This window comes from Pezoporus occidentalis, unplaced genomic scaffold (genome assembly GCF_034315485.1).
Source record: "Pezoporus occidentalis ecotype Australia unplaced genomic scaffold, CSIRO_AGI_Poc_V1 ctg148, whole genome shotgun sequence".
NCBI classification, from domain to species: domain Eukaryota; kingdom Metazoa; phylum Chordata; class Aves; order Psittaciformes; family Psittacidae; genus Pezoporus; species Pezoporus occidentalis.
This window is the reverse complement of record NW_026913295.1, coordinates 1,574,215-1,586,491: the sequence shown is the minus strand read 5'-3', so window position 1 is coordinate 1,586,491 and position 12,277 is coordinate 1,574,215. Positions and strand designations below refer to the sequence as shown.

At 50.9% G+C, this 12,277-nt stretch overlaps 1 protein-coding gene across 6 annotated transcripts in view; it reads right to left on the bottom strand.

Moving 5' to 3' along the window:
- Positions 1 to 12,277, bottom strand: part of MYOCD (myocardin) — a 224,762-nt gene that overhangs the window by 100,032 nt on the left and 112,453 nt on the right. For 4 of the 6 annotated variants that reach the window (XM_062610563.1, XM_062610568.1, XM_062610570.1 and 1 more), the window contains exon 2: positions 4,185 to 4,414. In XM_062610563.1, the coding sequence (XP_062466547.1) occupies positions 4,185 to 4,332 (148 nt within the window). In that variant the 5' untranslated portion in view covers positions 4,333 to 4,414. Of the gene's footprint in view, positions 1 to 4,184; positions 4,415 to 12,277 lie in introns of those variants that run through there. The other 2 variants (XM_062610569.1, XM_062610573.1) reach the window with 1 other exon arrangement.

The following is a 12,277-nucleotide window of genomic DNA, read 5'->3' as shown; positions in this document are numbered from 1 at the left end:
CCTGGAAATGTGCAACCTTTCTGCACATTACATTAAACACAAACCAGATGGGCACTTGCAAATCCTCCCCTTTGTTGCAGGGGGCTGAAGGAGCTGTGCTCAGGTCTATTTCACTACACAAATAAACAGAAGAGTTTCAAGACATTATTTTCCAAGATGAGCAGTGGGAAACCTGTGTGGAAGCATTAGGAGCAGCTACCAAACGTGCTGCTGAACCAGAGCAGGCACAAGGGGAACTCATCAGCTCTCCGTAACTTCAGGAGCCTGCCAGTGGCCTCTGGCCACACGCCTGAGGAATGGATCCATCACCCACAGCGGCAGCTTGGCCACCCAAACCTGGAGATGCCTATATGGGGACATGGGTAAAATGAATCTCTTCTCTAAAAGCTGTCTTGGTCAGAGCTGGTCAGCGAAACTCTGATAGTCACTGGAGAGAAATGGGACCCTCCAGAGGGAACTGAGCCCACCCTGAACAGAGTTTCTGAGGCAGAGAAACCTCCTGAGATCAGACAGGATGTCTCACACTTTGATAACTCTGTCAGTGAAATACATCTCACTCTCAGTGTCCTAGTGCAGGGAACAAGGGACAGTAGCTCTTAGCCGGGGACTTTGCCATGTCTGTACTGTACCAGAGGATGCCTAACCCCTCACACACATTGAGCGCACGTGTGAGACAGTTTCAGAGGAGCTGCTCTATGGTAAGTAGCTCCTGCCTGTCCTCTGCCTCCTTTTCTCATGATTGCAAGTGTTACCAGAAAGTTCTTTCTGAAATCCATCTGGCCAAACAGGCCCTGCAAGAGATCGATGGCCAAAGTCCATGCGCAGAGCCTGCATCCTCAGTGCCTTCCCCGCTGCTGGGAAGGTGTGCAGAGAAATCATCGGTTTTGGTCATGAAGGGAATGAGCAGAATTGATGCAAACCACAGAAGACAAGGAAAATGCTGTACAGATGTTCCCAGGCACAGCTGCCACAGATGAAGTGCAGGTGTGCAGCATGGACTGGACAGGCTGGAGTGGGATGGGATGGGATGGAGTGGGGTGGGATACAATAGGATGGAAGCAGTTACCAGCTGAAGAAAATGATCTTAGGAGCATTGGTGCTCAGAGCACAACTACTGGGCCTGGTATCAACATCTGGGAGGGTTTCAGATGGAAGGGAAAAGCAGTTTATGTATCCTAACAATGCTTAAGGCACTGCCAGGAACCAGCAGGCAACTCAGTTTATTACTCAGACATGAGGTGTTAAAAAGATTATATTTGTTTTCCTCTGCCCAGTGATTGTGCCCTATGTAGAGGGGTTGCCCTGGAAACCCTTTTGTAGCCCCAGACAGGGGGTCAGAGAACCCTGAGCCTGTGGCTAACTGAGGCTTAGGATGTGAAGGATGCATGTAAGATGCATCTCTGGATCTGGGCATGATGAGCTTTGGCAGCTGCACAATGGGACTCTGGGTCACTGTGCAGTGCAGACACTGTCCCTCATTCCTGGGATGAAGGCTGCAGCACCCTTGGGAGGTGGTGGTGGTGGTGGGGTGGGCTCAAGCAGATCTCAGCTCTAAAGCCAGCATCAGTGGTGACTCTAAGAAGACACACAGCCATGCTTGCCTTAGGCCTTTCCGAGACCACAGTTCACAGTTCACTGTCTGCACTGAGAGCACAGTGGTTCTCAGTTCCGAGACCAGTGGTTCACAGTGTGGACCAGAACTCAGGAGGAAGAGATGTCAATTGAGCAGATGAGCATACCTGCAGCATGGGATGAGGGGCTGGGCACAGTCATGTTGGAAGGGCAGCCTGACAGTGCAGGGGCAGGAAAGGGCCAGGGGCTGGGGCTGCAACTGGCCAGGCAGAAATCAGGATTCCTGCTTGTCGCAGAGGTACCAGTCTCTGTTCTCCTGGATCTATGCATCCAGTCCCAGGTTTTTGTAGGTCCTGCTGAAAGAGCTTTCTGCTTGCTCAAAGGTGATTTATTTTTACAAATTTAAACAAAATCCCCTCAGCCATTTTTTGAATAATACTAGAGTTAAAAGGCTCTTTTCCTATTTAAAAATATTCAAGCTAGACTGTTTTTATTAAATCAAAGTTAAGTCAGATAAAGACTGCAGTTTGAAAGTTCAGACTTGGGCAGGAGCAAGTCGTCTCTGAGGAGCTGTGCTCTGGCAGTGTTCAAGGCCAGGTTGGACAGGGCTTGGAGCAACCTGCTCTAGTGAAAGGTGTCCCTGCCCATGACAGGGGTTGGAACTGGATGAGCTTTAAATTCCTTTCCAGCTTAACTCATTCTATGCTCCTATGATTTTATGGTGGATACATCCCCGTGTATCCGTGGGATGAGGGTGGGAGTGGTGAATACAGCAGTGGAGGTGCTCTTCATGGGGATGGGTAGGACCCCCTTCATGGGGATATGAGACACTGGCATCCTGGGTTTTCCCCATGGCAATCCCAGCTACTGACTTTCCACCCTGCGGTGACTTGATGGGGTAGAAGGTCCCTGCTGTGACCACCCAAAAAATGGCACGGAATGGGACAGGAAGGGACCTGGGCAGGGACGATCCTGCTTCAGGGCTCTGCAGTGTCCTGCGGTCAAAGGGAGGTGACTGTTGTGTCCCGCAGATGATCCCCCCCTCCTCAATCCCAGTCTGGGTGCTCCTCAGGCTGCTCCACGAGCCCTGCAGGAGCTGTCACACCAGGGAAGCCGACATCAAAGGCAAGCCCAGGTGCCACAGGACACGTGTGACACTTGGTGGGCTTGCCAGCTCCCGTGATGATGTGAGATGAAGGGAGCCGGCTGTTCCCAGCTGGGGACCGGGAGGAAGAGCAGAGCCTCGGCGCTGTCTCAATGTGCAAAAGAAAGGGAAAAGCAGCAACAGGAGAGCAAAGGGCTGGAGGGGTGCCCAGACTGTGGGGGGGCTCTTCTCAGTTAGAGACCCAGGGCAGAGGGGTTCCGGGGATGGAGCTGTGTCCTGTGGGACACCCGCCTGACACAGGGTCGGCTGCAAGGCAGATGCTGGCAGTGCTGCAGGGCTCAGTGCAGTCAGCTTTTGCCTATGGGCACAGGAGATACTGCTTTCTCTGCCTTCTCATAGTAAAAAACATGGGGGGAAATGGATGCAAAAGAAAACAAGGGTGGCAAAGCTGCAGAGAAAATGTGATTTCTTTGAACATCACCAGTCTTGCCCCTTTACAAGTCCGTGTTGTCTTTCTCATTGTTATCATATGATCTTAGGTACACTTTGACAGCTGAGACTGTAAAAAACAAGTGCCCTCAGTGGTGTGACTAAGTCTGACTATGGGCAGATGCTGGGCCTGGTTCTCTGCTGTGTTACTCCAGTCTGACACCAGCACATTGCCATGATGACATCATTTGGATTATTTGTGATTTATAGTGATTGAGAAAAATTGGGTTCTGTACAATAATGCAAACAATGAAAGACACAAAGCGAAAATAGTGCCTTGGAACTGCACTTTCACATTGCATGATATTTTGAGGACTTAATGTTGAAAGCCTTAGCGTGCACAAAAGGAATTTGCTTCATTTCGTATATTATGCAGTTGTCTGAAAGACACAGCAAACAGCTCCTCAGCCTGAGCATGCTCTGCACACGCTGAATTGTGGGGTTTTCTGTCCATCAGCTTTCTACCAACAGATCTCCACTGAAACTCAGATCGACACCTGCCAGCAAGACTAGCTGCTGGACCCATGACCAAGGAAATACAAATGACCCTTGCAGAGGCCAAATTCTGGCCTCTGTTACATTGATCTGAAGCAATTTTGCTAAAGGCAAGGTTATCTGAGGCATCCAGTTCTCTGTGAGGGCAAAACAGGTCTATCTGTGCCTTTGCAAACAAAATGCCTTTTCCATTCCTTTTCCACAGAGCAACTTCACATTACACTAATCCCATACAAATTCCCTGGGGTTCAAGCGCCAGCCTTTTCCTAAGACCTTGAAATCCACAGTGCAGCCACAATTATACCAAACACTTGGTATATAACACAGCAACTGCTTCAAGTCTGACCCGGAGATGCTGAGGAGCCACTTCCATCTTAACTTCAATGTTGCCACCAGAAACACCATCAAAAGCACCACCCACCAAAACCATGGTGAGCCACAAACAGCACGTGTGAGAGATGCTCCACCAGCATTTATCCAGCCTCAGCTCCCCGCTCGTGACGCCGTGCGGTGAGGCACTTACCGTTCTTCCGCTCTGCGAAGGGTGGTGCCTGGAGCTTGGGGCCATCTCTCACTTCGCTGCCAGCCTTTTCCTTGGGTGTCTTTTCTTCTTCATTCCCGCTCGGCGCGCTTCTGTGGTCGGAGCGATCCTGTTTGACCGCACCATTCATCACCGTGCCTGAAGGGAATGGTCCAGATTCCTGCTGCTCCACTTCAGATGATCAGGTAGAGAAGCACACCCCAAAGTCACCTCTGGAAGAGAAGAGGAGCAGGTAAGGATGAAGTTCCCAACCAGTTCATAGAACTGTGGACAAAGACTGGCATTTATGAAACAATCAAACAGCAGAGGAGCCATTACTCCATCTGTTCTTCTGCATTGGACACACTGGAGAGGAAGAATTTAGGGTTCCCTATTGCCTGCTTGGTTCTGCTCTCCTTCTCGGTTGGGTCTGCATCCTTGCCTACTTTGCTGATGATGATGAGAAAGCGATTCAACTGTTAGAAATACAGAACAGGTCTACAAATGAGGTCGATCTTCCTTTATATAAAGCTCTGGTCTGCTGAGAAAACGGGGTGATGGAAATAATTCCACACAACACAGAATAGGTTAGATCCAGATTCCACACAACACAGAATTACATGATACAGACAGCAAACACCAAATAGCAAACCTCAGCTAACTTTTACAGCAGGAAGTGTACAAATGCCCTGCAAAAACTGTCCATTGACATCCAACCTGTCACTAGCACACATGGTAGAGTTAAAGCCTTTATGAAGAACTCAGCCAGATTACGTAAAGAATTGTGTGAGTTTTCAAAGGATGGGAGGAGTTGTTTGTTCTGCTCTGAAGTTTATGTGGGGTTTATGGTCAAAATACATCAGGGAAAGTCTCAGGAAATTCTGCAAATTCAAGTTGTGCTTCTACATCTATGTGGGCAAGGAGATGCTTGCCTTGCTGACACTCATAACTCACCAGAAACAGGCACAGGAAGGATTTAGCTCACGCCAAATGTATTTGTGGGATGCATGCACGTGAGCCAGGAGGAGCTGCTGATACTGAGCACAGCAGAAGAAAGCTGCAAGGACCGTTTCAACATCATGTTGTCTAAAACAAAGCTCCAGATGCTAAGTGAAAGTGAATGCCTGTAAGAATCAGCACCAGCTCCTAATGAGTCCCATCAAGAAAGAGCCGAGGAGAGCTAAAAAAGGTCATTTGTAGAGAACAAGAATAGAAAAGTGCAAGATTGATTCAGTGATAAAATCTGATTTAATACAAAAAAGTTACCAATTTACTGTATAAGGAAGTAAGAATAGTGCATTGTATACGATACCATCTCCTCCACGCTGTGTGTGCCAGGACTGTCCCACAGGCCTCTTCCTACCCTGCACTTGCAGGGATTTTGCCAGCTTCTTTCTCATCCATCTCACTGCCTGCCCCCACCTGCCCCATGGCTGTGTCCCACTGGCTGCAGGTGACATACTCCATCCTCTTCACACTGGGTTTTGTTGCTGGGAGGTTCCATGTAGGGTGTCCATGAGGTGGAAAGGGAGAAGGTCCCAAAATGCTTGTGTCCCTTTATAGCTTTGGAGGTGGAACACCAAACTGCCCCCATGTGCATCACCTCAGGCAGCCTGTGCCCATACCCAACCTTGCTGTCTGGGCTCTGAAACAAATGCAAACCCACCCCTGATCCAAGCCAAGTCCTTACCCACCAGACCCTCCTTTCTCCCACGTGCTTCCCATCACTGCTTTCTCCATCCTTTATATCCACTGCCTTTACATCCCTTTCCTCATCTGTGTTCAGGTATCCCTACCAAAGTCTGACATGCTGCCACTACACATGGAAACAGCCAGGGCTGTGTGATGTGCTGCATCTTTGGGTGTGTGATGTGCTGCATCTTTGGGTGTGTGATGTGCTGCATCTTTGGGTGTGTGATGTGCTGCATCTTTGAACTGGCAGTCTCAGTTCCCACCTCTGCTCAAGCGTTTTAGCAGCTCATGGTCTTTTTCTAGTGCTGTGACTGCTGTGCCATGCATGTGCCCCACTGCGATGGGCAACTGACCCACTGCACATCCACCACTAGTGGCTGTAGGGCCGCAGACCCACTTTGGCACAAGCAGCCCCTCAGCTCTCTAACTTGTGACTAACGTGGAACATGCAGCAAGTGTTTACATTGCTATTTTAAAACGTACATGTTTTGAACGTTTAGAAGTTGCTGATATGATGCATCTTTGCAGTGGAAACAGCGGGTGATGACAGGACAATCCAGCAAACTGCATCTGCTTACAAAAATGAGACTTTGTTCAACTGAACACTAAATCTTTGATAAATGAGTCAGGCCTTTGGTGACGTACATGTTGAACCAATATGACAGTTTTATATGGATTATGATTATTAATGCTTTTGACAAATCGAGCGCCTGAGCCAGCCAGTGCCGAAGCTGCGAGACCACCAGCAGAGGCAGGAGGCTCCCAGGAAGGCTTCTTACAGGCTCTGGGTACAATCTTCTTGCACTCAGAGCATATGCAATGCTTTAATTTGCAGTGAGTGCACCGGGGTGCCTGAGCCAGGCATCCTGAGACACAGGCAGCCACCACACACTCAAGCACCAACGGCTCAATGGTGGGGCTTTTTTTCCTGAAGTCAGATTTGGCCTCAAAACACCCCACATTGTTCACTCACTTCAGCCTCAACTATTTACAAAGCTTAAGCGCACTTCTGAGCCTCGGAGAACATCTCCCATCAAGCACTGCTGCCAGCACATAAATTGCAAGGCTATACACAGTACAGGCCATTTCCCATCTCTCTCTGACTATAAATATCAAATTCATAAAGCTGGACTGCCATGGTGGCTCATGTGTACTTCCTTGTAAGACACTGGAGATCCTCCGGAGCAGATGCCTGGTTTACAAGCCTCCTTGCTTTCTGTTCAGAGCACTGTAGCACGGATGAGGATATGCTTTCCCTGGGATGTGGGCCAGGCTGGATGGACTCATCTCCTCACTGGCCAGGTGGGTATGGCCAGGTCATGGCACCATCTCACATATCACCCTTTGGGTCACAGCAGCGTAGGCGTTCATGCATTCCCCTGGAGCTGTCACACACTCTGTCCCTAGTGCCTGCTGTGACACAGGCGGATTGCATCGGTCCTGCCTGCAGACTGACCCCTCTGGGTGCTGCCTTCCCTTCCCTCCATCCCTGCTGCTGCAGGAGGGAGCAGCGTGCCCAGGCAAGCCGCCCTTCTCCCCTTACCCTGCTCCCCCATCTCCTGGGCAGCCCGTGCAGTGCCCGCACGCACCAGGCACGGTTTTGAGTCTGTCCTGCTGGGGGAGATGTAGACTGAGGATTGTGCGGGCCCGGGAGGTCCTGCTCTGCCCAGGCACAGCTCGGCCATGAACGTTTCTACACGGTTTGGAAACCAGAGCGCAGCGCAGGCACCTCCCTGGGGTGTGCCGTGGACCTGGAGCATGGATGAAGGTGCCTCGATCTCCCTTTGGACTTGAGCGTTCCGCACCATGCAGCCAGGGTAACTCATGCAGGGGACAGCCCTGCAGGGGGGCAGCTTGGCAAGACCAGCTCTGCCTCAGTGCTGAGCCCTGACTGTGTCCCTCTGCTACCCGGCAGCCCCCAGCCCATTACCAGCAACCACCGAGCATCATCGGGCAGCCCGGAGCCATCCCTGCCCTCATCCAGGCTGGGTGCTTGGTGCTGCTCAGGCTTTGCAGAGGTGGAGGCAGCGCTCCTGCACACCGTGCACCCACACGCATGGCACCGGGGGCTCTGCAGGATGCTCCGAGTTTGTCACAGCTCCGAGGGAGATGCTTTCCCACAGCAAAACTTCCCATGATTTTTTATAATTTCCCCTGATCCCAAACGGAGATAGGGAGATATTGCAAAATAAAGCAGGGGGGAGGGTAACGGGTCACTCATCATTTCCCACTGGATAATTCTAAAATTTTTCATTTTTTAACTGCTTCTTAGAAAAATGAACTAAACCATAGAAACCAAAAAAATATTTTAAGAATTGGGGAAAAAACCTTATCCCCCTGAGAAATAGTTTTGGCTTCAGCAGCTCAGCTTCCAACCAGGAAGTGGTTTGTCTGGAAAATTCCTAAACTGAACAGTTCCCTGTCCAGGTTGCACCAGTTCACTTCCATACCCCAGGTCTCCCCGTGTCAAGCAAATACGTGGATCAAGCTTCTTGCTGGCTTTCCAGGAGCGAGCTAGGAGTGAGCACCATGCCAAGGTGTGCACTAGAAATAGGATCTGCTGCTCCCTGGAGCAAAACAAGACCCTTCCTGAGCCCTGGCCTGGCATCTAACATAGGGACAGACACTTCTTCCTCTGCTCAGCACCATGGCTGCTCTGCAGGTACACCTGAGCAACCCAAAAGGACAAGACAGAAAGGAGATGGAAAGCCTCTCTGTCACGTGAAGCATGCAGGGATCCAGGCTTGATCCCAGTGTCTGAGCAGGGGCCTCCAGCACCATCTAAGACACCCCTGCTTGCCTGACAGGATGCAGAGCCTATGGCAGCTGGACATAAGGCACCTCTACAGGCTTGGGACACCCATGTTTAGGCACCTGGCTGCTGCCTGTAGCCTGCATAGGATTAGGCACAACACCTCAAAATGCAGTTTGCTGCTATGCAAATGTCTTCCTTTAGAAGTGTCTCACTGGAATGTCTTAATGAGCGACACTGGCACAGGGCTGGCTCCTGCTTGGGTTACTGAGATGCAGCTTTGCTGGTCTGCACGGTTGTTCCCTGCCCAGCACGGACCCATAAACTAATCTTCACTTTCCACCTTCTCACCTTTTCCCCTGTGCCACCTCCTGCATGCACTGAGGTGGGAATGAGCATAGCTTATGCTTCCTCACATACTGGATCCATCTAAATCCTCCCCTGCTTTCCTGTTTGCTCTCTTAGAGGTTGAAGTGGAAGTAAAGACTTTTAGCTCTAATGCATGTGCAGGTCCTCTTAAGCAATCGTGACCCACCATAAAACCTTGAATTCCCAAAGAGAAAAACCAGGAGAGAGATGTTCAGAGATGCAGACCAGCCTTATCAAATTCTTCACGTGTTTGTTGTGGTGTGTTTGTATTCCTGGACTTCTGCTTGCAGGAATGTTGCTGATAAACCCATCTCACTGAACATGGACTTTGTGTGTTTTAGCTGATGTTTACAGTGCTCAGACAGTAAAAGTAGCTCTGGATTCCTGTGTGTCCCGTGGACATTTGTACTGTCTTGTTGCAAATGCTGATCAAACCCTGCTATGTATTCCTCCAGTGGGAATCCTGCCTGGTCCTCCTTTAGAGCCATGCATGCTTGGCAAGGCAGAAGACAGCTCTTGCCCCTACACCCAGAACAAGAAGAGACCGTTGCTCCTCTGGGACCATCCTGGAGCTGCCAGGAAATGCACCACTGCTCTTATCTCATTGTTTCCCTTGCAGATGATGTCCCCACGGATGGCTCCCTTCACTGAACTCCCTCGTGCCTCCAGGGATGCAGAAAGCCCCATCCTGTGACAGCGCTGGGGCAGCAGCGTGGAGCCTACAGGCTGTTTCCCACAGCTCTGCACATTCCTCCCATGGCCCAGAGAAGTGACCTGGTCCCCACTGCAGCCTCCACGCAAGCTGCAGCTCAGGAGGAGCTCCTGGAAAACCCAGGGGACTTCCCCACTGAGTGGAAAACAAAGCAAGGAAGCCTGCCCCAAGCCTGGATACCCCCTTCACGGACAAGTTCTTCCATGCAGCTCCTTGTGCATCCCCTCTGCCAAGGCGCAGTGAACAGAGCTGTGCAAACACGAGGCCATGAAATCTTCACTCAAGGCAAACTTGCCCAGTGTTTGGTGACATTGTGATCCTCACGCTCAGCAAGGTTTGCCAGCTGTTTGCACCCCCAGGGGGTTTAGGATCATATCTGCTTTCCAGCCTCTACATTGCCAGCACTGGTAGCTGCTCCAAGCTGCCCACAGGCCATGGGGCCTGAGACAGCAGCAAAGAGCACAGTGATGGGAAGTGGCAGCTATCTTCACCCAGGCCTTCAGCCTGGGGAAGGCAATGGGATATAGGCACTGCTGTTCTCAAGGGAGCATCTCAGTTTTGGCATCAGCCCTGCCCCTCCCCTGCTTTGAAAAGGAGTAATTTCTCCTTCATTTTTCACAGAATGAAGCTTTAGCTGGTGAAAAGTATCAGAGGAAGTGGAGAACAGGAAACCAGTTGTGGCCCCAGATCCTCCTAAGTTCCACCTCCTTGACAGTCCTCTAAGTAGGCTGAAGATGTCTGGCACAAAATCAGACTGACAAATTGTACGCTGTGAAATAACTGATCTTGTTGGTGTAGACTCTCAGTGATCAGATTCACTGGTGCAGATTCTGAACCTGCAACCTCATCTACTTGAAGATGTCCCTGCTCACTGCAAGGGGTTGGACCAGATGAGCTTTGGAGGTCCCTTCCAACCCAAACTATCCTATGATTCTATGAAATTCCTCAAGAACTGATTCCCTGCTTGTGCATCCATGTCCATAGCTCATCTGCTGGCACCCAAGGGCCCTTCCCAGGACAAGGACTCCTTGTGCCTGAAAAGGCACAGTGATGTGGAGTCTAACACGGTGGCAGAAGGTGTCCCCCGCCACATCCAATGGCATTAGGATGTGTCAGGGACACCACTAGGACACCCAAAGAGCTGTCAGCCTTCTTTATCCTCCCGTTTGCAGTGTGCAAAACTGACACTAATGCTATCTCCTTCCCTTGCTAGGAAGTAGCTCATGAACATGGATGTGTTGGGATGCTTGGCAGAGCATGCAGCGTGGATGGGACCTGGGCTGGGGCTGTGGGGACACTTGTGAGTGATGAACTGCACGGAAGAGGCAATGGCAAAGCTCTTCTCTTGTTCCATGTCTGCCTGCTGCTTCTGCAGGACTGATTAATAGGGAAGTGCCAGGTCAGTATTAACCTTCCAAAAGGTACCTGGCTGAAACCCTGGCTAAACTCCGAGTTTTCTCAGGGGAGCTGGGAGCAGGCCTGTGCTATACAAGATCTTAGCTGACATCTGTGCAGGATCCAGCTTGGTGCTCACTGCCAGCTGCCTGATCAGACCCAGAGCTCCACAGCCTCCAGTAAACACGCAGGGCCTTGAGAACAGCATGTCTCAGGTCCACAACCTGGTGCAGCTCTCAGAGCTCCCTCTGGTTGGCATCCATCTGACCACGTCACCCTGCAAGTGCAGGCACTAGAGCCTGGCACTCTCAGCTCCCTCTGCATTCACCGGGGTGAAAGAGGAATTTCTACTGCCTGTCTGTGAGCTTAAGAGCAGGTGAGATGATCTGCTCCCTAAAGCACCCATTTCTTGCCACTGGCTATAGAAAGCGCCTGTGTGATGGACTCTCAAGAAGGATTAGCTGAGACAGTGGCCACGCTGTACCATGTCCAGGGTGTTCAACCCTCAGTCCCACTCTTGTGCAGAGTCTCTTCATTCACAGCAACTTGCAAAAGAAGACAGGGAGGAGAGGATACCCTGTTTGCTCACATTGCCCTCAAGTTTTGATGCCTTCTTTTACAGCTCCTCTGCACAGGCTCTGTATTGGCACAGAGGCAGCCCCAGTTCCTGGCACTGTCCAGGGAAAGATGTCCCTGCAGCCAGCACGCTGCTAACAGGACCCATCGCAGTGTGAGTGATGGATGGTGGTGTAAGGGATGGATGGTGGTGATAATGCTGGGACATGGTACTGTGCTCCAGACACAGAGTAAACGCTCCAAGGGAAAGGGGGGGAAACAGAGTCATCCTCACAGGGAGAAAGAATGAAAGCTTTGAGAAGGGGAGCAGAGTCTGCCTGGGCAGCAGGCTGCAGGAGCCGCAGGAGTAAAATTTCACTTGTGGCTATTGAAGACAGAGGATGCATCTTCCTGCTGACATGGGGCAGCCTGAGCCCTCCAAACTCCTGTTCTGGTACAGACCTTATTCAGGTCTGGTCATGGTTGTACTGAAGGTGTGGATGGCAGACCCGGGGCTGGTGCTTTGGCATTCCTGCAGACTTATGCCTAATGCCACATGACACAACCCCTGTGGAGACTCCAGCACTATCCTCTAGTGCCTTGTGCTGATCCCTGGCTCCT